General features: G+C 48.1%; 1 protein-coding gene across 2 annotated transcripts in view; it reads left to right on the top strand.

Moving 5' to 3' along the window:
- FBXW4 (F-box and WD repeat domain containing 4) overlaps nucleotides 1–27,245 on the top strand; it is an 89,844-nt gene that overhangs the window by 23,344 nt on the left and 39,255 nt on the right. For both annotated transcript variants that reach the window (XM_065552676.1, XM_005289433.4), the window contains exons 4-5: nucleotides 22–154; nucleotides 2,696–2,790. In XM_065552676.1, the coding sequence (XP_065408748.1) occupies nucleotides 22–154; nucleotides 2,696–2,790 (228 nt within the window). The remainder of the gene's footprint in view (nucleotides 1–21; nucleotides 155–2,695; nucleotides 2,791–27,245) is intronic.

Raw genomic sequence — 27,245 nt, 5'->3', positions numbered from 1 at the left:
GCTCGGGGTTTTATTTCACAGTGATGGAAATATCATCCTTTCTAAAGTCCATGGCTCCTTCAGCATAAAGTTCTCTGCGCACGAGCAGGAGGTGAACTGTGTGGATTGTCAAGGGGGCATCATCGTGAGCGGCTCCAGGGACAGAACAGCAAAGGTGAGCAAGCGTCGTGTCCGGCACTGCACGTGCTGTTGCAGAGAGGTGAGCTGTGAGCTCTGCGTGTGTTTAAAGGCGGGTTGAATGGGACCTTGAGCCCTGCACTTGCCTCTCTGGGTTGGGAGCACAATAAACCTTGCTTAGGTTTCTGGAGAGCCGCTTGCGATGTCAGCCCACCAGGAAAGGGGTCCAGCAGGAGTTGGGGGAACTAGCCACTGGCTTGAAAGGTGAGATGGGGTTAGTAACAGAGGGTCAGACCAGATGGACTTACGGGGGAGTTTTGGCTTGGCCTTATAATGCTGTTGTAACATGTATTTCCCTTTCTGTTTGTCGCTCTCCAATTTCATCCCAAGTGTCCGGGACAGTCTCTCTTTTGTGGGCTCTTTACGGCGTTATTCCAAGCTTTCAAAAGCTGTTTCCTAGGATATGTTTTTTGTAAAAAGACATGAAGTGTGCAGAGCCAGCCAGGACCCATTTTTTGTCTTTCAGTGACTTTCATATCAAATTGGAGCCATTTAGCTAGTGCGTGCTAGGCCTAGGCTCCTTGAGGCTGGGTCTCGTTATTCTCCTAGCACTCTGCCCTGATCGCGCAGTGCTGTGTTGATGGATGGAGCTAGAGAAGAATTCCCCAGAGTGGTGGTCAGTTGAGTTTTAAATGTCCCAAGTGATGGTGCTCGCGGCCCTTCCCCTGGGAAGCTGTTCCACGGGTTGAAAAGCTCTCGCTGTCTAGATGTTTCTCCTGATATGCAGGTGATCATACGAGCAGGACGTGTAAAGATTATTCAATTCTTGTTTTTCATGATTGGGCCTTTGCCCCGCCACTATCTTGTGCATCTGGTCTGGATCTAAGGTACTTATGTGACCTCCATTCCCTTAGTATGGGAGCATCTCCTAACACCGCTGCAGGATAGGGCAGTGCTGTTACCCCATTTCATAGACGAGGAACTGAGGCCGTGAGGGACCAGGTGGCTTTTCCAAGGTCACACGGGAAGCCTGTGTTAGAACAGGAAATTGAACTTGGGTGTCTCGAGCCCCAGGCTAGCGCCCTGACCCTTGGACCATCCTGTCCCGCTTGGCTTGGCTTGGCTGGCCGCTCTGGATGTTGCTAACCCATTGTCACGCTACGTTCCATAGCTATGGTTTTGTCAAACACAATTTCTGGCCAGAGTTTGCCTCGGCTCAAATGAGTTTGAAGCTGGCCGGGCACCAAACTGTGCTCAAGTAGGACCGCGGGGCCTGTCTTTCGGGCAGCATGGTCACACAGCTCCCATGGGCAGGAGCAGCTCAGACCTCTTATGACCTTGAGAAGAAACTCCCGAAGGTCAAAGAGAATTTAACTTTTTGTATTTTGCCCGGTTCTGCAGCCGGAATGAGCTTGCCCGCCTGACCCTCCCATCTGGCCATGATGGACGGAGTCACTTTGATTTTTAGAGGGCTTTTTCTCGTGTGCGTTGTAATTTCTGGCGGTGGGACGGGAATCCGCAGCAGTACTTTAAGGGAGCTCTAAGTGCAGTGGATGCTATTGAGGGCTCTCCGAGTGTTGATTAGAGCTAAGCTCCGAGTAGCTGCTAATGTACATTCCTCCCTGATAGGCACCAGATAGCACGCTCTGAGCAATATTTTTAACCTGTAGGAGATAGGGACGCCTGAAAAGAGTTAAGCTTTTCTGCTGCTTTTGCTGACACTAGGTGCTAAATTCCCTGCTGACGGGAATAGCCTGCAATCCTGGGCATTATCAACAAACAAACAAACACGGCACCCCCGGCTTTGAAGTCTCTAAGTAAAACATTGGGCATGGGGAGAAAAAGGGAGCTAAGGGCTAGAGTCCAGAGAGCTATCCAAGCTGAGGAGGGGGAGGGGGCTTGGGGATCAGGGGGGCTCTGGCAGAACCCCACACTTTGCTCCGACCGTTCATCTCTAGGGAAGGCCAGGGGTGCGGTGGATGGCAAGGGTGAGTCAGTGTAAGGGGAGCATGTGTTGGGGGAGGGGAGGGGATTCTTCCAGGCTGCTGGGAGGTCAAGGGCCTTGCCCTCTCTGCATGTCTATTGTTTGAAGATACCTAGGGGGTGGGCTTAAAAAGCCGGGCCTACGGAGATGGGTCTATACGGGAGCACAAATGAGACAAGCCTGCAATTAATTTCCAAGCGAGTACAAATGGAAATACTCAGTTATGACACCCCCCCCCGGAGAACAAGGCGGTATTTGAACATACCCTGATCTGGTTGCTCTGGAAGCTTTGCACGGCACGCTCTGTAGTACCAGGCCCCTGCCCTGAGGAGCTTGCAGCGTAATTTTGGCTGTTCCACGGCGTGGAGCTGATGATCAGCTGGGCTGGGGCTGTGAGAGGATCAGAGTCTGGCAGTAAAGTCGCTTGGGGACACAGTTGAGGCCTGTGCTTTTCCTGCTGGTGCAATTGTATGACTGAGAGTTCATTCAGAAGATCAGGGAGGGGGTGGTTCTCTTCAAACACAGGCTTGGATGCCTGTACCCTTCCCTGCCTGCTTCTGGGTGACCTGATGTAGCACCTCTCTGTCTCTCCAGGTTTGGTCCCTGTCCTCTGGCAGAGTTGGGCATTGTTTACACACGGTGCAGACTGAGGACCGGGTCTGGTCCATCGCCATTAGTCCATTATTAAGGTAATCAAGACCTTTATTAGTCATTTTAACAGGTACTGCTTAACTTCCTCCCTGCCCCCCCCCCCAATCCCCTGGTACTCTGGATTTGCAAATATATCCAAGATAGTGGTGCAGTTGTCTAGGAACTTGATAGGGGTGGGGGCAGATGAGGAGGGAATAGGCTGAGTTCGAATCACTGTAGCCCTCCATGGGGGCAGAAGTCTTAGGGGAGTATGCTCAGGTCACCTCCCACCAGAGCCATGTGGTCCCAGCCTTGAACGTGACTCTGTAGAAATGGCCCCTGGTGTTCCATCCCTGTCTGCTCCCTTGTTCACTTGCCGAGTGAGAGCCGCTCCGCTTTACACGCAGAGCTTGTGTTTTCCTCCTCTCAGCCCAGATGGCACTGTGGAGAAACAAGGCAGAGCCTATCCTGTGTCCTGCGCTCTGACTCCAGCCTCTTGTCCGCTGACAAGCGAAGCAGAAAGGGGTCCTCTGGGCCTGTGGAGCCAGTGAGCTCAGTTGGCTTGGGAATGGAGCAAATTGGATAGGGAAGGTCGTTAATGGAAAGTAAATGAAATGCGAAGATGCTGTTTTCCAGCTGCTCTTCTGAACTTAACCCTGCTCCTGAGCGTGCAGTTGAGGCCTTAGGCTTGTCACTGTTCAGTAGAGGATGTCAAGATGTTGCGTACAGCAGCGAGTGTAGAAGCTGCAGCCTCTTCCAATCTACTGATCAAAGAGTCTGTGCCTCCCATTTCAGAGAAGGTGGAATGATGATAAACTCAGAGAAGCTGAACCTGTGTCCAGTAAATCGTCGAACTGGACTGGCAGTGAATTGCCATGTGTAGGTGCTGTTGAGTTGGCCTTGATGTCGTCCCTCCTGCAGGAGACATGCCTCCTTTCCTGTCCCCGGGAGCGACCGGATAGAGCTGCTAATAATGCCCGGATGGTGTCTATAGACCTAAATGATCCCAAATTACTCTGCAGACTGTGGACCGTATTGTGCACTGAGCTCTATCCCATGTGTTCCCATGTCCCCATCGCAATGGACACTGCACCCTGCGATGCTCTGTTGGGCTCTGCCATCCCTGAGTTTCAATGGGATGAATTTTAGGCCAGCCCAGTGCTAGGAATTTCCCGTGAGAACTTGTCCTCATTAGGTTTCCAAGCCAGTTTTGCAGCTCCCCATCCATTTTACGTGGGGTGGGTCTTGGGGGGGTGATGGAGCTGAACCTCCTGCCCAAGTGAGCTTCACCTGTGCCTAGTTCCATGACGCTTTGTGTGTGTGTGTGCAGGCCGCTCTCTGAGCCATCCACAGTCGTATCAGTGGTGACCAAGGCACCCGTGCTGGCCTCCAGTCTCTCGGCAGGGGCCTGGGTGGTTTTCCCTTCAGACGGCATCTGTTGGTCCTTCTGCCATGGCTGGGCAGAGCTATGCAGCGGGCTGCTGTATTCTCCTAAGTGATGACCTGTGGAGCTGGCCTCTTGTCAGGACACTGTCTCCTCTCGCCGGCGCGCATACACTCGTGCACGCTCTCTGTCACAATATTTACCTAGCGTCTTTCTCCCCCCGCTGGGTGACAAATGGGCGGCTGCAGAGCAGCTACCCCACAAACGAGTGGGCTCGGATCACTCGCTCGTTTCATGAGACCGCGAATCCCGCCAGCCTCCCCTCTCGCTGCCCCTCCATATATTTTTTTTTTTTTTTAAGAATTAGAGCCGATTAGCCACGTCATTAATTCTTCAATTTGACGGCTGATATAGCAGGGCCCGAAACACACTGCTGACCCCGCATAATGGAAACCCCGCTCCTTAACACATTGACGATGGGAGAAGTTAATTAAAATTCCACAGAGTGAAGGTGTCGGCTAACCTATAAACCTGTCGCTTTTAAGAACAAATCGCTGCCATCCTAGAAGAGAGAGGGGATCAGAGCAGGGGCAGGCAGGAGGGTACGGGAGTGGGGGAGCAGAAGCAGGGGAGATGGATTTTCACTAATAAACGTATTGTTCGCTGTTTAATGAGCATGTATCTAAAATCGTCTCTGATCTCTAGCCAGGCCAGCTATTGGGGGGCTTGTCCCTGCCTGAGCCGTTGGGATCCTGTACTTCCCTGCTTTACATGCCCAGCACACCTGGTCTAAAGAGTCTGCATTGTTGAGCTGAAGAGGGCAGGGAGGACTCAGGATAGAACTTGGGTAGTGCCGTTCGTCAGCCAGGGGAGTTGTTGTTTTAAACATAATATCACTGGCCCCTTCCATTTCATCCCAGATATTGCACGTTCTTTCCCCGATTCTCCCGTCTCCCACACTGAGTGAAATCAGGAGCTCCTCCATAGAAGTCAGCAGCTACCCCGGTGTGCAACCGATGCAAGATCAGAATCTGGCCCTCTGTGTCGGGCAGCCGGCACTGAAGTGCAACCAGGCCCTTCTATGGTGGAACACAGAAACTTTTTAACCACGCGAAGCAAGAGTGCACAACAGCTAGGACAGGAAGCAAAGAATGCCACCAAATCAACTTGAAACTGCCAGGGAATTCAGACAGAATCCAATTTCTTAAACTGGAAGTTGGCCAGGCCACAGGAGTTAAAACCCCAACCATTGGGAAAAGCACCACGGATTCTTTAATAACCACCATCAGTCAGCACTTCAGTTTCCCATTTTGCTTTTCTGTAGCCTAGTTCTTTTGGTCTCCTGCCTCTGAAGCATCAGAGATGGTCACAGCTGGAGATGGGCTGCTGGATAGGGTGGCCCTGAGCATTCTTTTGTCCATGTGCTTTCCTGGCTGGTTGTTGCTCACATGGGCAGGGTCTAGCTGACCACCCTGTGTGGGATCAGGAAGGCATTCCCCCCTCCCCCAACCCCCCGGTCGGCTTGTCAGTGACCTCAGGGGTTTTTCACCTTCCTCAGCAGCGTGGGGTGCAGGTCAATTGCTGGGATTATCTGGACATATCTCACTTAGTCATTTCCCTGCCATTGCAATTCATAAATGCACCCACTCTTTTTCTGTAGTTAAAAAATAAAAATCTGACCTTGGGGCCCTGTCTGCTCAACAGTGCAGCCCACTCGAAATGAGGAAAGCTAGAGTGACCAGATGGGTGCCACAGTGTATCAATGTGTTTCTTTACGTCTAAGTTCTCCGCAGTCATGAGTTTTCTTTGCTCCCTAGGAGAACTGCACGTGATCTGATAAAGGGCATTCAGGGGTTCTACATCTTCTGCTGGAACTTCCTAGAATCATAACTTCTTTGGGAGTCAAAACAGAGATCCCTCCCTGTACGGTAGCTTCAGTGTGTGCCGTCGGGAGTGGTGCTGTACTGGGGACGTGGGGTTAGCTGTGTGAGTGGCTACTGATGAGCTCTGTATGTAAAGTGGTGTCCTTAAGTGGAACTGGATCAGGCAGGAAGTTAGTCCCATCTGTGGGGAGCAAGGAAATGTTACAAGTGTCTCAATCCTGCTGGTGCTGCTCACATGAATTGTCCCGGGGAGCTGGATTAGGCCCTCGATTTGGAATGCGCTAGCACCCTGGAGCTGGGGAAATGGCCTGAAAAGCACCATTCGTAGAGTAAATAGGAAGTGGCAAAGAAAAGCAGATTCTCCAGGCGATGGTGTGAATGGCCCCTGTGTCTCACTACTGCACTTTGCTCCTCATAACTTCTTCCCTGTATCATTGAGCGTGAGGTGAAAAGGCTCCCTTGTTATACTGAACTCCCTTCTAGGACAGCAATTCAAATCCATCCTCAGCAGGTGGCAATTCGAAGTTCTAGCCTTCTGGTGGCAAGCAGGTGGCCTGCCTGAAGAGCGTGTGGGGTGGGCTCCTAAGCAACTTACCAGCGAATGGAGGTCCACACCCCAAACCCCACTATCACAGCTGGCACCTCCTGGCCCTCTTGTTGGCAGCTTCAGCAGAGAAGATTAAATGGGCTATGGATGTTTCCTTGCCTTCCTGGGCTTGAAGAGGGTCCTCCCAGAATTGGGGTGAGGCCCGCTCGCTGCACATTGTGGGGTACATTATGCTAGTGCTGCCTAGCCTAGGTCTGTTCGGTGGATGAAGAGGACTTTGATCTCCAGGGATATCAATTAAGCACCTTTTTAAAAAAAAAAATGTATTTATTTAGGAAGTCTGAACAAGTTCCCAAATCCTTGCCATGTAAATACCAGAAACAAAACAATCATTCCAGCAATTAGTTTTTGTTTAAAGAGACATTCTAGGGAATATAATCCTCCTGTCTTGATCAGGTTGTCCCCGTATTATAGAGTGAGCCTGTACGACACCTATAATATGTCATTTCTAGTGCTGTTTATTAAATCATGCACCTATTAACTGCGTTCAGTTTACTGCAACTCCTCCCCACAAAAGTTTTGCACCTGTTCTGTCAGGGGTGGTCCCACACTCAGGCAACAAGTAAAGAATCCACATTTTTAATGCTGGTTTAGTCTTCTATGTGATTATTTTTACAACATCTGCAATTAGATTTTTCAGTTCTCTGTTTGTGACTGACTATTTGGGTAACCCTCTTCTTTTTGATGCACATGGAACTAAATGTTCAGCTGTGTGACTTCCTCGTTGTCATGCCATACTCGCATTCTAGTGGTAAGACCAGCTTCACAATTGTGGAGCTCCCTAACAAAGTTATATGGGGTAAAGGAATTGCACCCCATCACCTTCGGTCTCCTCTCCCTCACCTTCTCTGCACAATCTCTCCTCTTGCATTCAGTACAGCCAGCATCTCTGCTGGTCAGTGCCCTGAGAGCAGGAGAGCGCACAGTCATGTGGCACCTTTGGGACGTTGGGGGTGTCCCATAAGGTGGGAGCCCCACTGGACTGCAGCTTTGAGGGCTCCCAAAAGCTGGCTCTCCACTACGATAGCGAACACTGCAGTTAAGGTTGCAAAGGTGCTTCCACTCTAAACCCCTCTCCCCAGCCGCTCGTAACTTACTGCGAATTCATTTGCCTTTTGAACTCTGTAATGTGCGTGTTACGTTTTTCATTTAACGCTGCTTACTGTGGTGACTTATTTGTGTTTGGGGACCAGTCCAAGTCTGCATGAAATGGACCGATTCAAATTTGCAAAGTGAATCCAAGCCTCTAGGGTTTCCAGTGGAATAGCTGCACCTTCATGCTTCATGTCTCCCAGAGGTGAGGGAAGCCAGAAAAGAGAAGCGCTCACTGTGCACTGTTTGATTTGGGGCTAAGTTTATGGGGAAAACCGGTGTCCGTGCCTGGCGTTTATGGCTTCAGAAACACAGGGTTTGCAGTGTGTCTCGTGCTGTCTAAATGCACCTTTCTGGAGGAGAGCCTGACTGCAGCTCGGTCCTTTTTTTATGACGGAGAGACTTGTAAAGTGGAAAAAGAGGTAGTGGACTCCGAAAAGAATTCCACTTTTATTCGCAGTGATTCCGAAATCCTTTGGCACTTATTTTCTAAGAAGTACTAGGTTTCCAATCCCCTTTTATCCAAACCAACCCCTTCCTTTCCTTCAGTGTTTGCCTTCTAGATTTTAAACAGTTTGGGCCAGGGAGAACTGTCCTCTGTTGTCCTCTCCAAGCATGCTGGCTCTTAACAAGCACACGGATGATTACACTGGTACAGCTGCATTTTCAAAAATGCCTCCAATGCGTCAGGTGCGGTTCTGTGCTTGCAGGCTAAGGCAGGTGCAAAACTGTGGGTGGAGCTGATCACCCTTGTTTAAAATTCTGGCTGCCTGATAGCACCTAACCTCATGCTGCGCTGGGGTAAATGTGCATCCCAAAGAGAAGTCAGGAACATACGTAAGGCTTCAGCAGTGATTCTGGAGTGTGAAACATTTTCTTTCAGATTTTTTTATTTAAACTTCACATTACTTGGAATAATTGTGACTGATTTGTAATGGGTGCCTGGCAGAATTTCTGAGGGGTAAAAGAGTCTGATCCTGAACAACCCACTGGAGGTAGGAATTTTGCCCACGTTTGGATATCACAATCAGGGCCATAATGTGTAGCTTATTAATCTTGGAAGGAAAAATCTGGCTGACGAGTTTTTTTTTTTTTTTTTTTTTTATTAAATGCCATCTCTTTCTCTCCACAAAATATATATGTATGGAATGACAGGAAAAGCGTCCCTGAATATAAAGGGAAACTGAAAAGCTTTGCATAAAATTAAAAACCGTTCATATGATTTGTATGGCATCTGATTCTAATTAATCAGTGGGATCAGAGAGCTCTGGAACCATGGCAAGGCCTAGCAAGACATGAACGACTGACTAAATGTAAAGACAAAACAGCTGGATGTTCGTTCTTCTTTTAATTTCCCTGCCAAGACCTATGTTCTGGATCTTGCGCCAGGGCTGATGGTCTAAAGCAGGACAGGAAACCAAAAGGAAAAGGGCAGAAGTTTGGGTTGAGCTGATTAAGTGGAGGAGTTGTGTAATGTACATGTATTGGAAGTTTGTAGCCGATGTGCGTGTGTGTGTTTCTTACTGAGGTGAGCTCTGACCTGAGGTAAGGGTAGATGCAGCAGTAGGCCCTTTGTGACTTGAATGATTTGACATCTCTGTCTGATACACTGTTAAGTTTGTGTCAGGGTTGGATGGATACGCACGTGCGCCCCAGAGCCAAACATGTGCAGTGACGCTCTCTCCTGACTTCCCAAAGGCCATTCAACTAGAACCAAGTTCTTCTAAAGTTTACTCCTTGTACTGGCGTATTTCTATGGTGCTGTTCACTGTTTGCATTTGGGCACCTGGCTAAAGGCTCCGTTATTCATTCGTCATTTAATTTTTGCGTGGCTCTATTAATCCTACTTGACTCCACCTCAGCTGGAAGCTTGTCTGAAATGATCTATTCTTTTGGTATCCCAAAGCTTCTCAATTAACCAGGTGTAAATCAATGGAGCTATTCTGACGATTCTGCTCTTACGGTGCATTCTCCTGTGACTAGTGACTCTGGCAAAATGGCACCACCTTTCTCAGCAGATTTCTCTCTCCGTGTATCAGAATCCAATCTGCTGACTTCGGTAATATTTTTTGGTCACTGTTTCCTACTGCTCCCTCAGCAGAGCAAAAACGGTGGTGGGAGAGGGAGCTGGAGTTTAGGCTGGCTCATGCACCATCATTAGAATTGCTAGCAGAGTCAGCAATGTAGGAAGCGGTGCTCTTGGTTGCACAGGTGTAACCTGGAGTGTGGTTGTATCGATGGAACTGTGAGGAGAATTTAGCCTGCAGGAAGAACCCTGCTTGACTGTCAGATCCCTGGTTGGGTTTGCAGAATTGGCAGTTCGTAAAACATCTAACTAATGGTGCTGATTTGCGCTGGAGTCCATGCGGCAGTGAGCATGGAGCGCCAAGATGCTCTTTTGACAGAGTTGTGATGGAGAAGAACCTTGCCCATTGCTTTTCTTTACCTAAGAATAAAATGCAGGAGGTCTTTCAGCTGGTTTTCTGTCTGCTTCTCCCTTCGGGCTAAAATGGTGCTCTCCAGCCCACATCTGTGTGCTCTGACCCTGCTCACCTTATGTTGGAAGGAATCGCTTAGGTTTTGGTGAGACCGAGTCTTGTTCCATTTTCTTAATTAGTGTGTGAGATTGATTCCCTATTTTGCTTTCTCCACTTGACTGAACACACATACATATGAGTTCCCTCTCCTCCTTCCTCCAAACACGCACACACCTACAGATGCCCACTTATGCATTTTGCTCCTGCCTTACCTTTTTAATTCATAGCTCCCTCCTGCCATCCTTCCTGTAGCTGCCGAGGTTCTACCATTGCAGCCTTTGGGTGCTACGATAATATTTACTACTACAAGTGTTGCGGAAATTAGTACATCAGGTGTCTGTTTTGGATGGGTTTCACTGTATCAAGCGGGTAGCTGAATTTATCCAATGCCTCCATTTCTAATTCAGTGCAGTTGCGTGTTATATTGAGGGTATTTTTGTTTCTTCCTTGGTGCTTAAGGGGGAAGTCTGTTTCCGAGAGCTGGGGGTGAAGTATCTTTCTTATACTACTTTGTACGTTATACAGCAAAGGAGAAAATGCGACTGTCTCATTTTCTCGGGTCACATTGATTACAGTCCAGGGGTCTGGCAGTCCTATGTCTTCCCGTTTCTATTTCCAATTTGTGATCTTTGTCTTCTTTGTCCAAACTTCTAGGGGGAGAGAAGGTAATTTTCCTGAACCTTGGCTGCTATTTACTTTTGCTTGGCTGTACAGCGTGCCTTTGTTTTTCCACCTTTGATCAGTGTCCTGCCGACAGATAATTTAGCAATTGCATCCCAGGGTGGAAGTGTGGAGTTAATGTTAAAATTAGTTGTTTTTCCCTCCCCCCCCCCCAACTTCTCTGGCTGATGAAGCAGAGAAGGAGGTGAGGGGGGCCATAAATTCTAGGACTGGCGATTCTGCGTCTTGCAGAGAAACGGGAGCCTCTGATGTCTCTCCAGCACTTTCATTAACATTTAAATTAAGGGTTTGTTTTTCAGGCGGCTTCAGAGTCACAGCCCTTTCATGGCCTGACACATGCAAGGCTGCTATCTCTCTTGCTTGCAAGCCGAGTGTACAATAGTAATCATGGCTGTATTTTCTGATCTTCCTCTGGGGAGGGCAGCGACCTGACAAGCTGCGCCAGAGGTTCAAAGAGAATCGGAGCCAGACCTGCAAAGGTAGATGAGCAGCAGGATGCAGGTTTCACTCCTACAATTAAAGACTGTGTTGTCTGTTCCCCTCCCCTCTGCTGCTGTGTGAGAGCCCCAGGTGCAAATGCCTGTAACCAGGTTCAGCTCCCGGTGCTCTCCTCCCCAGCAAGTCCTGGGGAGCCTCTCGAGGACGTGAGTTCTCACCTCGAGGTGGGAAGTCACGCTGCAATGTCCTTGATTACCATCTTGGTCTCCTTTGTAAAAAATAAAAATCCAGGGGAGCTGGAGGCTGGTGTGTGTTCTGCTGGGGGTGGTAGCCACGTGGGGGGGTTGTGGTGGGGGCAGGCTGTTAAGGGAAGAATTATTGGGGGTCCTCTGGGACTCCACCTTTGTGTTCTGTGCTGTTCCGGAGGGCGCGTGTGTGCCGTGAGGCTGTACAGCCTGGCTGCGGCACACGAGTTGATTGTCACTGAAGCAGGCGCAGGGCTCTGCAGGAGATTTGGCTGCTGTAAAAGCAAGGAGGCCTGCCCAGTCAATGATTTTCCAGCGTAGTAACAGGTCCTCGCTGTGAGTCTAAAATGCTGATCTTTAGGAGCGTCTGGGTGACCTTCAGACCTTCCCCTCCCCTGGGTTGTCTCTGCCACACTAAGCGGGCAGTGTTGACGTGGCAGGGTGGCTAGGGAAATCCATGTACCGGGAGTTCTCAGCCTGCAGTTCTAGGTGACTTGCACACAGAACAGTGGTTTGCAGTAAAAGGAGGGGAAAGCTGCCAGCTTGCGTGGTGCATGTGCTTGGGAGATGGAGTGAATACTCCCCTGGTCTGTGATTCATCTGGGGCAAGGGGCATGCAGAGCTGGAGCGTACGGCCAGTAGGGTACCGCTCCGTGAAGACCTGGCTCAGGTGCTGGACTGATCTCTACCGCCAGGGCTCCTCCAACCTCTGTCACAGTGTGGGCCATGACTCGTGGACGCCACCCTGCCCATTCGCTGCCCTGCGTGTGAACGGGCAGCTTCCCTGCAGCAGCTTCAGCTGAGTGATATCAGGGAAGGGTTGCATCCTTTCTGGAAAAAGCAACAGAGGGTCCTGTGGCACCTTTGAGACTAACAGAAGTACTGGGAGCATAAGCTTTCGTGGGTAAGAACCTCACTTCTTCAGATGCAAGATCAGATCCTTTCTGGAAACCGCCAATCACACTGCCTGCTTTTGCGCTTCCTTCCCCCTTCCTTTCCCAGCAGCTCTGGTCTCTCTCCCTGCCCTGCATGTGCTTCCCTGCAGTCTGGTCCTCCTCTCCTTGGCACCCCAGCACATGCAGCACGGTGCTCCTCTCTGGCTGGTCGCTCCTGGTGGGTGGGTAGCAGCTGCACTCCCAGTGCGGGTTCCAATCCCCGTTTCCTCTCCTCTCCTCTTTGTGCGCTGGTGGTCACTTAATGAGAGGCAGCGAGGCTGACTTCTGCTCGGTCCCCGCTCCGTGGAGACTTGTTGAAGCAGCTGGGAATGGGGACAGCGCTGTGCAGCCTGCCAGCTCTCCGTAGATCACAGCTTCAGAACTATAAGGCTTAGAATTTGATAGTAATTACTTGTAATAGGGTAGAACCAAAGATGTGCAAGGTGGTGTACAAATGCATAAGAAGGTACAGTTGGTGCCCTAAGATCTTATATTGCCACCCCTTCTTCCCCTTCTCTTCTTTCCCCCCGCCCCTTTAGCTGGCAGCAGTAGTAGACTATCCTCCTTTGTGGACTGCCCACCGAAGACTAGTTCAGTCTAAAAGCAGACACAGGGTGGGGGAAAGTGACCCAGCATACAAGTAAAAAGTGTGCAGGGCGGTGGGAGGCTCATGGCTTTATTGGTATGAATGTTTGAAAATAGATATTTGACTGATTTCTTGTAGCTGTTGTGACAGAAGAGGGTCTCGAGGTGGGACCTGAATGGGGGAGAGCGATGGCGTGGGATAGCGTTCCATGCATGGGGAGGCAGAGGGAGAGAAGAGTTGGGTGGCACCAAGGAACAAAATGCAACGTGAAAGCAAGATCTTCAGGGGTGGAGAGTCTCACTTGCTAGCACAGTGGGGTTCATTCAACACTGTGACTTGCAGCACAAAACCCGTTTGAGGGACGTTGTCAAGATACAAAATCATTTACTCAAAGAAGCTTTCCCCTGAAGCCAGGAAACGCTATAATTGTCCATTCTGGGTTTGTTTTTTAACCCGTGTCTTAGCCCTGCTCTGATCCGGGCTGGCAGTTTCTGTGAACATTTCAAGCACTCGGAGTGGACTGGATTGAAGTTACCTGTATGACTAGCAGTGGCGCACAGCCTAGTGTTCAGAGCATGTGCTATATTGCCAAGTACTGTGTGAGTAACACAGCTCTTAAGTGTAGATGATTTTATTGTCATCGATACTAAGAACCGTAGAGCTGAGGGCTGGAACGGACCTGTTAGCCTGTGCATCCAGGCCTGGAATTCACAGTTCGTGATTGTTTCCTACTGCATACTCGGGTGCTTCATTCAGTCTAATAGATGACTCCAGTGACGGGGCTTCCGCCGCATCCCTTGGGCGACAGTTCTACCGAATTGGTAGCTCTCATCATTCAGAAAGGTTTCCTGATATTTATCCTAAGCAGAACTTCATCCCGTTGCTGCATGTACCACCATAACCCCGTCCTCTCCTTCCTGGAGGCCTCCAGCCTCGTAGGCTGAGAGAGAGTTGTTGTTCAGCCAGTTATACCTCTCCAGGGCTCCATCTCACATGGTGCTGCGCCCCCCTGCAAAGTGCTAGGTCAGTGAAAGGTAATCAAGTCCTTGGGCATGGGGGATGCCCAGCGCCTTGCAGGATTTGGGCCTTCTGTGCTCGGAATCTAGACTCCTGCGTCCGTCCTTACGCTGGTCCGTTGGCAGCCTGGTTTAAGCCTTGTGGGACCTGACTCTGTTCTTGTTGATGCCAGAGTAAGTCTTTTGACTTCAGCAGAGCCACACCAGCGCAAGTGCAGTTGGGGTGGAACTCCTGCTAGAATATATATATATATAATATATAATCCACTGTAGTTACGGGAGCAGAGGGGAGAAAATGCCTGCCCCTGTTCCCTGCCCCCCAATGCTTCCACCTCCCTCCACATTGTTTCAAAAGGCTTGGTGCATCTTTGATTAGGTGTAGGTCAAAAGAATTTCCACATCGTGACCTTAATAACTGGGGTTGATTGGCAGGCGGTCTGTGGAGAGGGAGCAGCCAGCCCCTTTCATCTCCCTTAATGCCGCTCGGGGACAATGGGCCAGCATATTTTCCTTGTTGTTCCTCATTTGAAAGGGTCTGGTATCTCTACTAGGTACCTGTGACATGGGGGTCTTGATTGGGGTCTCATAAAGGACCCTGTCAGTGTGTCCAAAGGCCAAGAATACAAAGGCAATCAGTGGGTGGGGGTCTCAGCTGACCACTGAAGAAGGGAGGGGAGGGTCCTGGAGGCAGTGGAGGGAGAAGCAACCCCCGATGGGAGACCTTAAAGGAGGGCGGGGGGGAGGAGGCGGCCCATTTTTGTCCCGAACTCATCAAGCACATCTGCAGAATTGTCCCAGCTCCTGCCTCCCAGTTTCAAAAGAAGATGATCGTTTGATAAACCGTCCTGATTCACCACTTTCTCACAAGGGAGGGAGACCCACCTTTGACCTCTATGATTTCACATTGGGCCCAGCTTTTCTTCCCCCCACTCCAATTGCTGGAGAAACTTTGAAATGCATCCCTTTCTTTCTCTCTCTCTCTCTCTCCCCCTCTTTCCCTTTAGGTTTTTCCCCTTTCCCCTCCCCCCTTCCCCGCTCTCTCGCTTTGTAAAAAGCAGGCGCGCTGCTTTGGAGTTTCGGCGAGTAATTAGTAAAATCTTTCGGCAGCACAATAAAACGGCAGCGCTTGGCCTGCATATTCCCACCATTTACATACTAGCGGGCATGCGAGAAAACAGGTGGCCTTCCCAGTGCATCGGCGCCTGTGAAAATCATTTGGAAGGCAGGGAGGGGACCCACTCGCTCCGGCTAGCTATCGGAATGTGCATGAATATATTAAAATATTTTCACACAATGCTTGTATTTTCCAACGGGAAGAGGCATCTTCTCGATGAAAGGCGGCTGGCCCAGACGGCAGGCCCCTTCAGAAGGGTCTTTCCCACTCGGGGCTTGTTCGCATGGACCAGATAGGAAGGGGGGGAAGAGGGGGAATGGGCTGCGTCTCCAAAGAGCAAAGCGTTGCGTCTCTTGCCCATTCCTCGTTTTCCAGTGAGCGACTGCAGAGCCGAGTTGTGGGGATTCATGTCACCAGCGGAAAAGTCTGTGGAGACACAGCGGGTATAAAGAGGAAACAGTTTGTAATGTAGCATATAGCTGATTCCTGACACAGCAAGGGAATTTCATGTAATGGCTGAGATGGCTCTGTCCGTCCTGGGAAGCATTAGCAAAGTGCCCATCCATAACAGTGAACGTTTTTACAGCGCTTGTTGGCTGCCGTTCTCCTCACTCTACAGAGGTTATTAAGCCACTTGCCCAAAGCAGGTAAGTGGCAGCATTGGCATTAGAACCCAGGAGTTGCTGCCTTCCAGTCCTGGATTCATTAGACCACGTCACCTCTCTGGCAGCGTAACAGGAATTTTGTTAGTGGGTGTTTTGGGTTTAGCTGCACAGTTCATAGAATCATAGAATATCAGGGTTGGAAGGGACCTCAGGAGGTCATCTTCTAGTCCAACCCCCTACTCAAAGCAGGACCAATCCCCAGACAGATTTTTGCCCCAGGTCCCTAAATAGCCCCCTCAAGGATTGAACTCTCAACCCTGGGTTTAGCAGGCCAATGCTCAAACCACTGAGCTACCCTCCCCATGAACCTACCGATGGAGCGGCTGGGTCTGGTGGAACTCCCTTTCTCGGGCGGCAGGATGAACATCCTCATGTGGCTTCCATATGTAGCAGGGTGCGAGTTGAAATCCCTTGGCTGGTCTAATTGTTCTGCAAAGAAACAACCTTACTGGATGGCTGTGCTGCCCGCGTAAGCCCCAGTCAGTTGGAGGGAATTCGGGGAAGAACACTAGTAAAAGGGCAAGGGTTGGTAGGGACTGGACACTTAAAGAACCAGTGGTAGATCTCTTGGCCAAAGGCAGAGTCTCTGTATGTCTCGAACACTGAGTCTGGCTCTAGGGATTCTGTTACCCTGGTCAGAGATAAAATTGCCCCAACGTAGGCCAGTTGTAGGAGTACCATGGCAGCCTAGTTCAGAGCTCTCCGAGGACGAGGATAGTCTGGGGTGGCTCGAAGGATGTAACTGGGAGGAATGGGATGAACTTAAGGCGACGTCCGTTGGTTGCAAAGGGCCGTGAGCGCCTCTGAAGGAAGGTGCTAGAGAAGGGAAGTGTGGTGGGTACCGTGGAGTCACTGTGTGGGGATGTATCGTAATCCTGTCCCAGTGTCCCAAGTGCCCGTCTCACGAGTGTGTACAGAGACAGCCATCTTGAGGCTCACCTGAGAATGGACGTGCATCCATCCTGCGCTAGTTCTGGTCTGGGGAGAGAGCTGCCGATAAGCATAGTGTCTAGGTGCTGCCTACACTCCAGTGCAACCACAATTCATAGATCTCAGAAAGAGCCTCCCCTGCCCCGGACAAATCCACCCCGACGTCCCTCCAAAAAACCTGGGAAACGAGGAGTCTTGCAGAGGACCCAGAAGGTCCTTAAATTGTCTCTGGCCGATGAAATGGGAGCAGCAAGCAAGCTCTGAATCAGAGGCCTCCTCGCGTTGGCTCTGCTCCCGAGCACCGTCCCTTTTTAGAGTAGGGGCTGGTGCTGGAGGGCCTGAATCGACCCCCACTCAGAGAGCCAGCACCCGAGCCGTTCCGTACGGTGAAACCCTCTGCAGGGGGGCTCATCCCATTGCCAGCCTCACTGTAATACATCGAGCAGTCTAAGGTAGAAAAGACCTATGGGAATAGGGCCCTTCCCAGCCAGTTCAGCATCGTCCCTTGTGGTAGATTTCACAGTGCAGAGATCTTAACCCTGCCAGAAAAATTACCAGCATCCAAAGTGGCAGGAGGTTTTACTTTTAAATGATTTTATTCAGACGTTCCCCCTTCCCGCAAACCCTCCCCCTGCTCCCCCCCGCCTTTCTCGGCACTTCTTAAAGAGACAGTGGAAAAAAGAGCTTTGGTTTTTGTTCAGGACGGGGGTTAGAAAGGTTGCAGGGGGCATGTAGCCCTCTCATAGGGGTGTCTTGTCAGGGCGCGGCATGAAGGGCACAAACAGATCATAACCTTTAAATGAAAACGCGGTGGAGGGGAGAGATGAAAGCATTGAAACAAATTAGATACATCTATAGGGGGTGCTCAACTGGAGAAAATTAGCATTTCTTCCTAATTGGAGTGCAGGGCATTCCATTACAGGGTTTCATTACAAGGAAGGAGAGGGCCCTGGGCCTCTTAAGGGAATTTCATTCCCCTTGTTTGTTCTTCTAAAAGTAAAAATATATTTGGGAGAGAATCAGGGAGTGGGGGCAGGAGTGAGTTTGTCTGAGTTAGGGCTTTAAAAGTACATCAGGAGGTGGTAAGTGTTAGATCCCGGTGCATGGGGAGCAGCATGCAGAAGAGAAATGGAGACAGATCTTAAAGGCCCTGCCTCTTATGGGCAAAACTTGAAAAATAACCTGTTAGAGACTTAGGCTGGTTTAAAAAAAAAAAAAAAAAAAAAAAAGAGCGAGAGAAAAAAAAGAAAAAAAAGAAAAAAAAGCTCTTCACACCAAATAGTTAGTCTCTGCCCCAAAGAGTTTACAGCTGAAGGCCTTGTCTGTCTTCAAAGTGCACTGGTTTGACTAAAGGTGTGATTTTTTTTTTTTTTTTAAACAGAGTTCATTTTAAATTAACAAAAGCCTGGCTTAAATCGAACTCAGTTCCCCCGCTGCTTTTCACTTGTTCAGGTAACGGTTTAAGTCATCCCTTTTGTTAAACCACTGCAAATTTGTCTAGAGACGAGGCCTTTCTGTTGGATGTGACATGACCAGGAGTGGCAGGTGAAGGGTTACAACATGGAGATCACATAGGTGGCACAGTTTGGTGGTTCAGATAAGCCATGTACATGTAAAAAAAGAAAGCGGGGGGGGGGGGGGGGGAGAATTAAAGCCATACGTGACTATTCATGACTGCAGGCATCACAGAAGAAGGGATGTAAGTGAGAAGAGGGCAGTGGCTTGGCCTCCCAAGCTAGGGAGTGTGTTCTGTGCATGGGGGCAGTAGGAATTGGACTATTTAGTGATTCGCACAGTTATTGTCACTGGCCCTTTTCTAAACGTGGTGTTTGTTTTGGATAAGCACTATTTAAACTGTCTTTTTAAAAAGGAACACAGACTAATATAAAAGAGAAGACGTGCGTGTGTAGGTAGCACACACTGCCTAGCTAGCGCTGTAATCCATAAACTCTCAAGTCCCAGGTTCAGGAGGTTAAATGCCTATACATTGGAAGATCATGGGATTGCAGGAAGCTAGTGATGGAAACACTTTGCTCGTCAAGTATGGCCTCGAGGAGAAAGCATGGGATGTTTAAACTGCTACTACACTTGATCTTGACTAAAAAGCCCAGTCTTTGAGCACACAGAGCTGGCGTTTCAGCCTGGCACAAGGTTACAAAAGTAACAGATTTTAGTCTGATATCATCTTGGTCATTTATTCTTACATCTCTCTCAAACTGGGAACTAAAGCAACACAGGCTCTACTCATATAAACAAAGGTTTGTAGGGTTGGACCGTTGGAGCTTGAGGAAGTTTTATATAAAGCCCTGTCCATTGTATGGCACGGGTTATGCGAACGTGCAGCTTTATTTCATCGGAGTACTTCTGTTGACGTCAGTGTGCTGCTTGCTAAGTGATTGTAGGATTGGAAGCTACCCTGCACAGGTGGAAGTTAAACCATGTTCAGTAGAACCTGTATTCCAGACTAACCTTCCTCCCTCTCCCGCTACATGTCACAGCAGAGTACAGATGGGGGGTCAGTAGCAGGGATGTGGATGCAAACCACAATAAGCATTTTGAAACATGTTTATCTGCAGAGTGGATTGACTTATATCAGAGTGACTTAAATCACTGATTTTCATCATGATTTAAATCAGCAAGCTGGGAATTTGGATTTAAATCATCACTTTGAATTTTGTTTTTCATTTGTACCTTTTAGTTATTTTCCTAAAGAAAAGTTTATTCTAATTAGTTGGTATAATTTGGTACTTCTTTTTGCTAATCAGAAGAATACACTATATCTGTACATATTAATTTAGGCAGTTATATAGCTTAATATACACTTATTGAGATGGTTAATGTTTAAACATTTTTTTATGTTAGGAAGTGGTGAAGGATGCACGTCGTCTTTTCTCGATTTCTAATTTTTTACTCATGACTTGTGTCAAACTACGTTTGAATGGAAATTGGAATACAATTAAAAATGCACAAAACCAGCATTTTAAAATTGTTTTTATTAGTTAAATAAAACAACCTTAAATATGCTGGATACATGAGAGCGGAAAAATGTAAGTTTGCCAAATCATGTTTTGCATTTAAAACAGACTGATTTATTAAACAAAGGAAGTATTATCTGTAGTTAGTGAATTGAATTGATTGGTTTTTGGTCACTCTGTCCTTCAAGATTTTAGAAGTAGTAGATCTCATCCTCTCACACTGAGTATTTGTTTATCATTTGGAAGAAGAAAACAAGTTTCCCTCCTTTTTCAACTCCCAGTTGGTTTCTCAACTTTGAATTAGTCACTGAACTGAACTAGTTGAATAAACTGAAATGAAGAAAATATTCTCTTTGTGCCTGCAGAAGAGGCTACAGCTGTCAAAAGCTGGTTTAGCCCTTCAGCAAACTCCGGCTCCTGATGCTTAGCCAGTGATTTCCACCATTGTGCAGTGCAGAAAGCACTGTTGCCCCCACAGGCCCTTCAAAGCATGGTTCAGACACAGCTTCCTCTCTTGCGCCCGCCAGCCAGTTTAGAACTTGGACCAAGTGTGGCTCGTGAAAAAGTTGTGAATGTGCTTTGATCCTGGACACATCTGGTTTCGAACCGAATCTGGTCTCTGATTAGAAAACTGTGCTTTGAAATCCTGGTGTAAATGGGGGCAGGAAGTGGAGAGACCGAAGGAGGGGGGAATGGCTGAGGGGCTGGGACAGGAGGGAGACCCAAACAGAGTGAAAGCAGTGGGACAGTAAGTTTGGTGGAGCAAGAGGTGTCAAAAGGAACCTGTTTCTCTAAAGTTAGAGCTTTCCATAAAGTCGTCTTTCCACATGCTATTAAATGCCTAGTGCAGGTTGGCGTTAAAATGTGGCATCATCAAACCCCCAACTCCTGCCACATATCCCTGTCTGGGCACAGGGCCAAACATTAACATCCCCAAGCTAATTGACATCTATCGTTCAGAGGTCTCTTGATACCTGGAATGCCCAAACAACACGGCACGTGCTGCTTCATCGGTACCCTTTTTTGCATTCGTGTCTCTCTCAAAACTTTGCGTGACCCATGCCCACCGAATAGGGGTTGGGAAGCAAGATATCTGAGTGTCCTGCAACTAAACAAGACAAAACAAGCTCTGTCTGGCATGCCTGGGGGTGGGAGGTAAGCTAGAAAAGACAGACCATTACAATAGTCGTATTGCAAAGAGATGCTGGGTCTTAAAGATGCTACCCTGATGAGCTCTGTGCACTGTCACACATGAGGTGTGTCCACCTACCCTTTTAAGCATGTTGGCCCTTTTTCAAATGATTTTGATTAATATTTTGGAGCCAGGTATTAATTCTTTCTAACCTTTGCTGTTTGTTGCCCTGTCTAATTAGTAGATCCTTGCTCTCTCTCCTCCTACTGCCCTCTCTTGAGATGGCGCTCCATGCTCCCCTAACCCTCCCCGTCCATCAGAGGGGGTTTGAAATGCGTTCGTGCTATGGTTGGTAGACACAGGCTGCTAATGAAGAGAGAGAGCCCATTTCCTCTGAGGAGAGAGCTCTGTGCCAAGGTGACGGATGGTCCTGGAGATTTATTAGTGCAGGGGTGAGATGGGGGCTTAAAAACCAGAGCCGACAGCTTGTTTCCATCAAAAAATGAAACCAAAGGAAAAATCCAGTGACTGTCTTCGTGTCCTCCCCCTCTCCTGCCCAAAAATGAGAGGCAAAAGAAAGAAATGGGATGATCAGAGGAAGCAATTAGCAGATCATGAAACCTAGCAGAGCTGTGGCCCCTATCGCTGCTTTGCTGGGACTCTCCCTCCTGATTTCAAAGTGAGGTGCATCTGTTTGGTAGCTCACACCTGTGCTTTGTACTGCAGCCTGTCTCTCCCATCCTAGCATGTTTGAGGGCTGGGCACATGGCAGGATAGACCAACACAATCTGTTTCCTTTGGTTATTGTTTCCTTTCATGTTTGTTCTCCGTATTGATCAGCAGGAGTGTACGCCCCAAACACTCCCTTAACGGCCTGCCTCTCTAGCCTCTCCACTGGGGTTCCTGCTCCAGGGATGCATTGGGTTAGAACGATGAAAAACTAGGATGTCCTCATCCAAAATTAGGAAGGTCTCAAAGCACTTTGAAAATGCTAGTTAATGTGAGTGGCGTCTTATAGTTTGAACTCAGGATTTGGAGCCAGGAACTCCTAGATTATGGTCCCAGCTCTGACATTGATTTCCTCTGTGATGTTGGGCAAGTCATTTTGTCTGACTCATTTTCCCCAACTGTAAAAGTGGAATAATATTTACATCATGGGGTTTGAGCGGATTTGTTGGATACTGGGTCAAATTGTGCTATGGCATGTATTTGAAGCAGTAGGAACATGAAAACTTCCATATAAGTGCTAGGTAGTATTAGTATTTTTCAGATGGTCAAACAAAGGCCCAGAATGTTTAAGCTAGTTTGCCCAAGTATCTGGTCATACGACGCAGAAGTCCTGACTCTGGTCCATTTCTAACATTCTATATCACTACCTCTCAATAAGTAGAGAACCTGAGCAGAACGACAGGACTTAAGATGGATGATATCCCTTTGGAATAATTTACTGGGAAAGGTGATAGAGGTACGGAGAGTACTCTCCAGGTATTTCTCAGCCTAATCAGTTTAAGGAGAAAGGAGAGACTAAGGATACGTCTTCACTACTTGCCGGATCGGCAGTAGTAATCGATCTATCGGGGATCGATTTATCGTGTCTCGTCTAGACGTGATAAATTGATCCTGGAACGCGCTCCCCGTCGACTCTGGTACTCCACCAGAGCGAGAGGCGGAAGCGAAGTCAACTTCGAGCTGTGGCCATTGATCCCGCGCCGTGAGGATGCAAGGTAAATCGATCTAAGATACGTCGACTTCAGCTACGCTATTCTCATAGCTGAAGTTGCGTATCTTAAATCAATCCCCCTCCCCCCCCCAGTGTAGACCAGCCATAAGAGATCTGGTGTATAAGCAGAAAGGTTGACTTCAGGGTCAACCAGGAATGGGCCAGTGCATCGGGCCAGATGGAGGTACAGCAGAGGGACACTTCCCATTTCAGAATTTCAATAAAAATTGTTCTGTAGCCAATGACTTTCTCCACCTTCTTCCTGCATGTGGAGTCTGGCATCAGGAACCCTTTTACCAGTTACTAATTCAGGGAGATATTTGGCTGTCTGCAATGGGTGTCTTGCTGTTTATTCTCCAGGGCATTCCCACATTTGACAGCACTGATGGCCTCTTGCCAAGTGGCCGGCAACAGACTAGTTCAGAATGCTCTGCAGTTGGCCAGTTGTGTTTTGAAGTGAATTGGTCACAGCAGGGGATACATACCAGCGGCACACAAAGATTGGAGATTGTATTCGTGTTCTTCCAACATTGTCCTGAGACTGCAAGATCCACAGGGAAAAACCCTAGCCTTAGTTTCATGGGACCGTCCTTGGACCTGTCTACATTAAAAGAACATTGTTAAGGTTACAAAGTCAAGCTCTCAGATTGGGAAATGTCAGAATTAAGGCAGCCTGTTTAACCTTAATTGTGCATGTGCATTAGGATAGTCTACTATTACGTGATCACATACTAGTTTTTTCCACAGGACTCTTTCCTCATTCAGTGCACAGGATGGATGGTGTTCACTTAATGAGCACCTATTCAATATTTTGTTTTCATTTAGTGTTTGGTTCCTTACCTTATGCTTTATTACACATGAGTCAAACCTTGCTCCGAAGACAGGATTACTAATTTCCTCATGGGCTTGTCCGTGGTGCTCATCACTAAAGGATCTCCGTGTATCACACATAGTAATGAATTTATTTTCACAACTCTCCTGTGAGGTGGGGGAGTGGGGGATATCCCATTTTGGTGATGGGAAGTGGAGGCATTGAAAGATTAAGGTCAAAAGTATTCACTAATTTTGGGTGCCCAACTTGAGAAGCATAGGACCTGATTTTTCAGTGTATTTAGCATTACGTAGCACTGTATATGTTCAAAGCACAGCTTGTATTGACTTCAGAGTGCTCAGCAGTTCTGCAAATCAGACCCCAGGGTCTCAGATCAGGGACCCAGAAAATAGGGTACACACAATTGGTGACCATCTGTGAGAAGTCTGGTTTAAGTGACTTGCCTGGCATCACACAGGAACTCTGTGGCAGAGGTAGGGACAGAATCCATTTTTCCAGGGCAGCATTCGACTGCCTGAACCATGAGAATCTCCTTTTTCTTCCTGTAATTCCCTGCCTCATTCACTGCAAACCTTCCAGCTTCTGCAACAAATGAATGGGGACTCCTACAAACAGCCTCCTTTACTACCCAGCCGGAATTCATCCCCAGAGCAGGTCCAGCCTGTGCATTGAATGAGGCAGGCGTCCTGTGGAAAAAGTATGTGATCATGAAATGAAAGACTGTGTGATAAGATATACACACTAGGAGGCCCAATGAAAGTTACGCAGGCAACCTTAATTCGGCATATCCTAACGTTTGAATGTTGGACTTTGAAACCCTAATATTCTTGTAGAATAGTTTTGTGTGTGTTTATTTCCCAGGTACTTAAAGCAAACTGAAAAAACAGATCCCATCACGTAGCATCATATTAACACCTACACGGTTCATTAGCAAGGTTGGAATCTTTCAGTCCGCCCTATAACTTCTGCCACTTGAGCTAACAGAGTAACTGAGAGCAGTAGTAGGTTGTCATCCTCTGTGTGGGCCAGCACTAGAGGGAAATGCTCTGTTAGATGCCTGGACTTGGCATGGCCTGCAGCAGAGCTCCAATTGCAGAGAAAGTCCTGCTCAGCCCCAGGGTGGTGATTTTTTTTTTTTTTCAAAGGCTTGGCCAAAATTGGTTGAATTTTCTCAGAGATGGCAAAAGGCACATCACTGACACACAGGCCACCCCTTGACAAAGTTCTAGTCCCAACTCCAAAGTATGGGGGCTTTTGGGCTTTTCAAAGAAAAGATTGCCAGAATTTTTTTCCCCCCTTTTCTCATTCGTGGACCCGGCTGACCTGTTTTGGCTTAAATTTTCCAGAAATACTGACTCTGAGGCAGATACCCAACATGGACAGCTTCAGCCCAAACGATTAACGTTTGCCAGACTTCAAGCAACTTGAAAACAGGGTCTTACAATGGGAAGAGTCAGGCGACCTTAAGTGGTACTGCCAGCCCTGCCTATAACATTCCCAGATTTTTTTTTTTTTGTCTTGGGCAAATTGCTTGTCTGCTTCACAAGGCATCATCATTGTGGGGTGACAATGGAGTGACCCTGTCAGGGTGTCTGTGCTACTCCAAGGTGGCAGACTTTAGATTCAGGGAAATTTTTTTCTAGATTTTAACACCTCTTCTGTGCTTCTCCTCCCCACCCAAAATGTGCCACCGTTATGTATTGATTTGAGCAGTAACTGACCTCTTGCTGGGGTGTAGAAGCCACTGCCTCCTGAGCATCCGTCCCAGACCGTTTCTCGTGGAAGTCATGCCTTTATCAGCGGGGTGTGCAAGCTAACTAGCCACTTACATTTTATAATGACTTACTCCACGGCACTGAGCACTACAGAAATAATCACCTAGTTTGCTTTGCGTTGGGACCCACTTTTGCCAGCCAGACTTGATTTCAGTGGGACTGCGTGTAGCGAAGGCACTGCTCAGCATAAAGGCGGCAGAATTGAGCCTCTGGTTATAACCCTGCCATTGTTTATGTCCCTGAAAGCGTGGGGTGGGGCATGCTCTTTAGAGCGAAGTCAGTTCCGCCTTGAAGTTCACCGGCAGTAGAGTTGAAGGGCTTTGTAACCGGCGGGAGTAGAGCGAAGATCACCTCATTCAGGATCGGAAGGCTGGCTGCAGCATGTGGGGTTATGGTTCTCAAAGCTGCTGGCCCCTTGAGGTCCCCGATTTTGATTGAGATTTGGTAGCAATACTGGAGCTATTGGAAATTCCCCATTTTAATACACTGAAATCAGTTAAAATCGCCCAGTGACACTAGAGCACGTGATTGCGGATGCAGCTATTGAGGCATTTGGAACAGGGCCCATGCTGCTGATCTGCATTAGTTCACAGACCGCACAACTCGTCTCACTGATGGTTGTTAGAGGCAAAGGGCCTGATCCTAGCTTCACTGACGCCCGCTGCAAAACTTTCATTGACTTCAGCAGGAGCAGTGTGAGACCCAAACATTTTGTGTTAGCCAGTAGCTGGCTGTTCCAGGCAGAGGTGTTTAATACGTATGCTGGTGCCTCGATTGGTTGTTAGCTCAGTGGCCCATCTTTGGATGCGGCGCATGGTTCTTCTCTGCAACCTGTGCTGCAGGTCTCCCTTGCATATTCTGCGCTCTTCTTATATGCAGAACTTGCACCGATGTCAGGAGGAATTGCACAGGTGGAGTGAGCACGGAGAGCGAGCAATGGAGCCTGCAAGGCGCTTGGAGAAGAGGATTCTGCCTCCAGCTTAGCAACTGGGGAAAAGGGAAAAAGTTCACAAACTATAAACGCCGTTAGACATTCCCTTCCAGAAGCTGGGGAGCTGGTGGGAGGAGGCTCTCCTGAATGTGTCCAAGTTAAGCTCTATAGCACGGATGGAAGAGGGAAGCCAGGGCCGCTCTGGTTGGAGCAGGAAGGCTTTAGCAGTCATTTCATGGCTGAGTTGAACACAGATGAGGCTTTGCTCACCTCCGTCACAGGATCACCTGTGTCTCCATGCCTCATTGTCCTGGGACTCAGGACTCGTGTGTGTGTGTGTGTGTGTGTATAATATATATATATATATTATACACACACACACACACACACACACACACACACACACATACCCTTATTACCTTTCTGGTCATTTTGCTTCTTAAGACCTTCTTTGAGTCCAATACACTTATCCAGCAGGGGGGAAATTCTTTTAATCTTCCTCTGGGAATAATGTGAGTATCATGGAATGGAGGGAGAAATTTGGAATCAATGATTGACTATTTCTGTGTAGACCTGGAGCTAGTACAGTCTCCTGCCTCTGTCCCCATTATGTATGGTAACAATGACTGCCCAATGGTTCTATTTGCTGGCTGACTGATGATGATTGCTTGAGCTGGTTGGAAAATTATTGACTCCCATGAAAAATTTAATCAAACTAAATTTTTTGGGTCAAAACTTCAGTAAGAAGTGGGTTTTGCAACTGAAAAACAATTTTTAAGTTTTTAAAATGAACATTTTGGGGTTATTAGGTGTTCCTATAAACATGAAAACAAGAACTTTCCAGTTTTTTTTGTTTAATTGAAAAGCCATTTTCTGTCAAACATGTTTTAATGGAAAACTTTTGACCAGTTCTCATAGCATAGTTAAAATAAAACAAAAAAATTCTGAACAAACTTGTTACTAGTAACACTGGACCAACTTCTGTTGGTGAGTGAGACAAACTTTGTAACTCGAAAGCTTCTCTCTCTCACTAACA

This window comes from Chrysemys picta, chromosome 7 (assembly GCF_011386835.1).
Source record: "Chrysemys picta bellii isolate R12L10 chromosome 7, ASM1138683v2, whole genome shotgun sequence".
Taxonomy (NCBI): Eukaryota; Metazoa; Chordata; order Testudines; family Emydidae; genus Chrysemys; species Chrysemys picta.
This window is presented reverse-complemented; position numbering and strand designations above follow the sequence as displayed.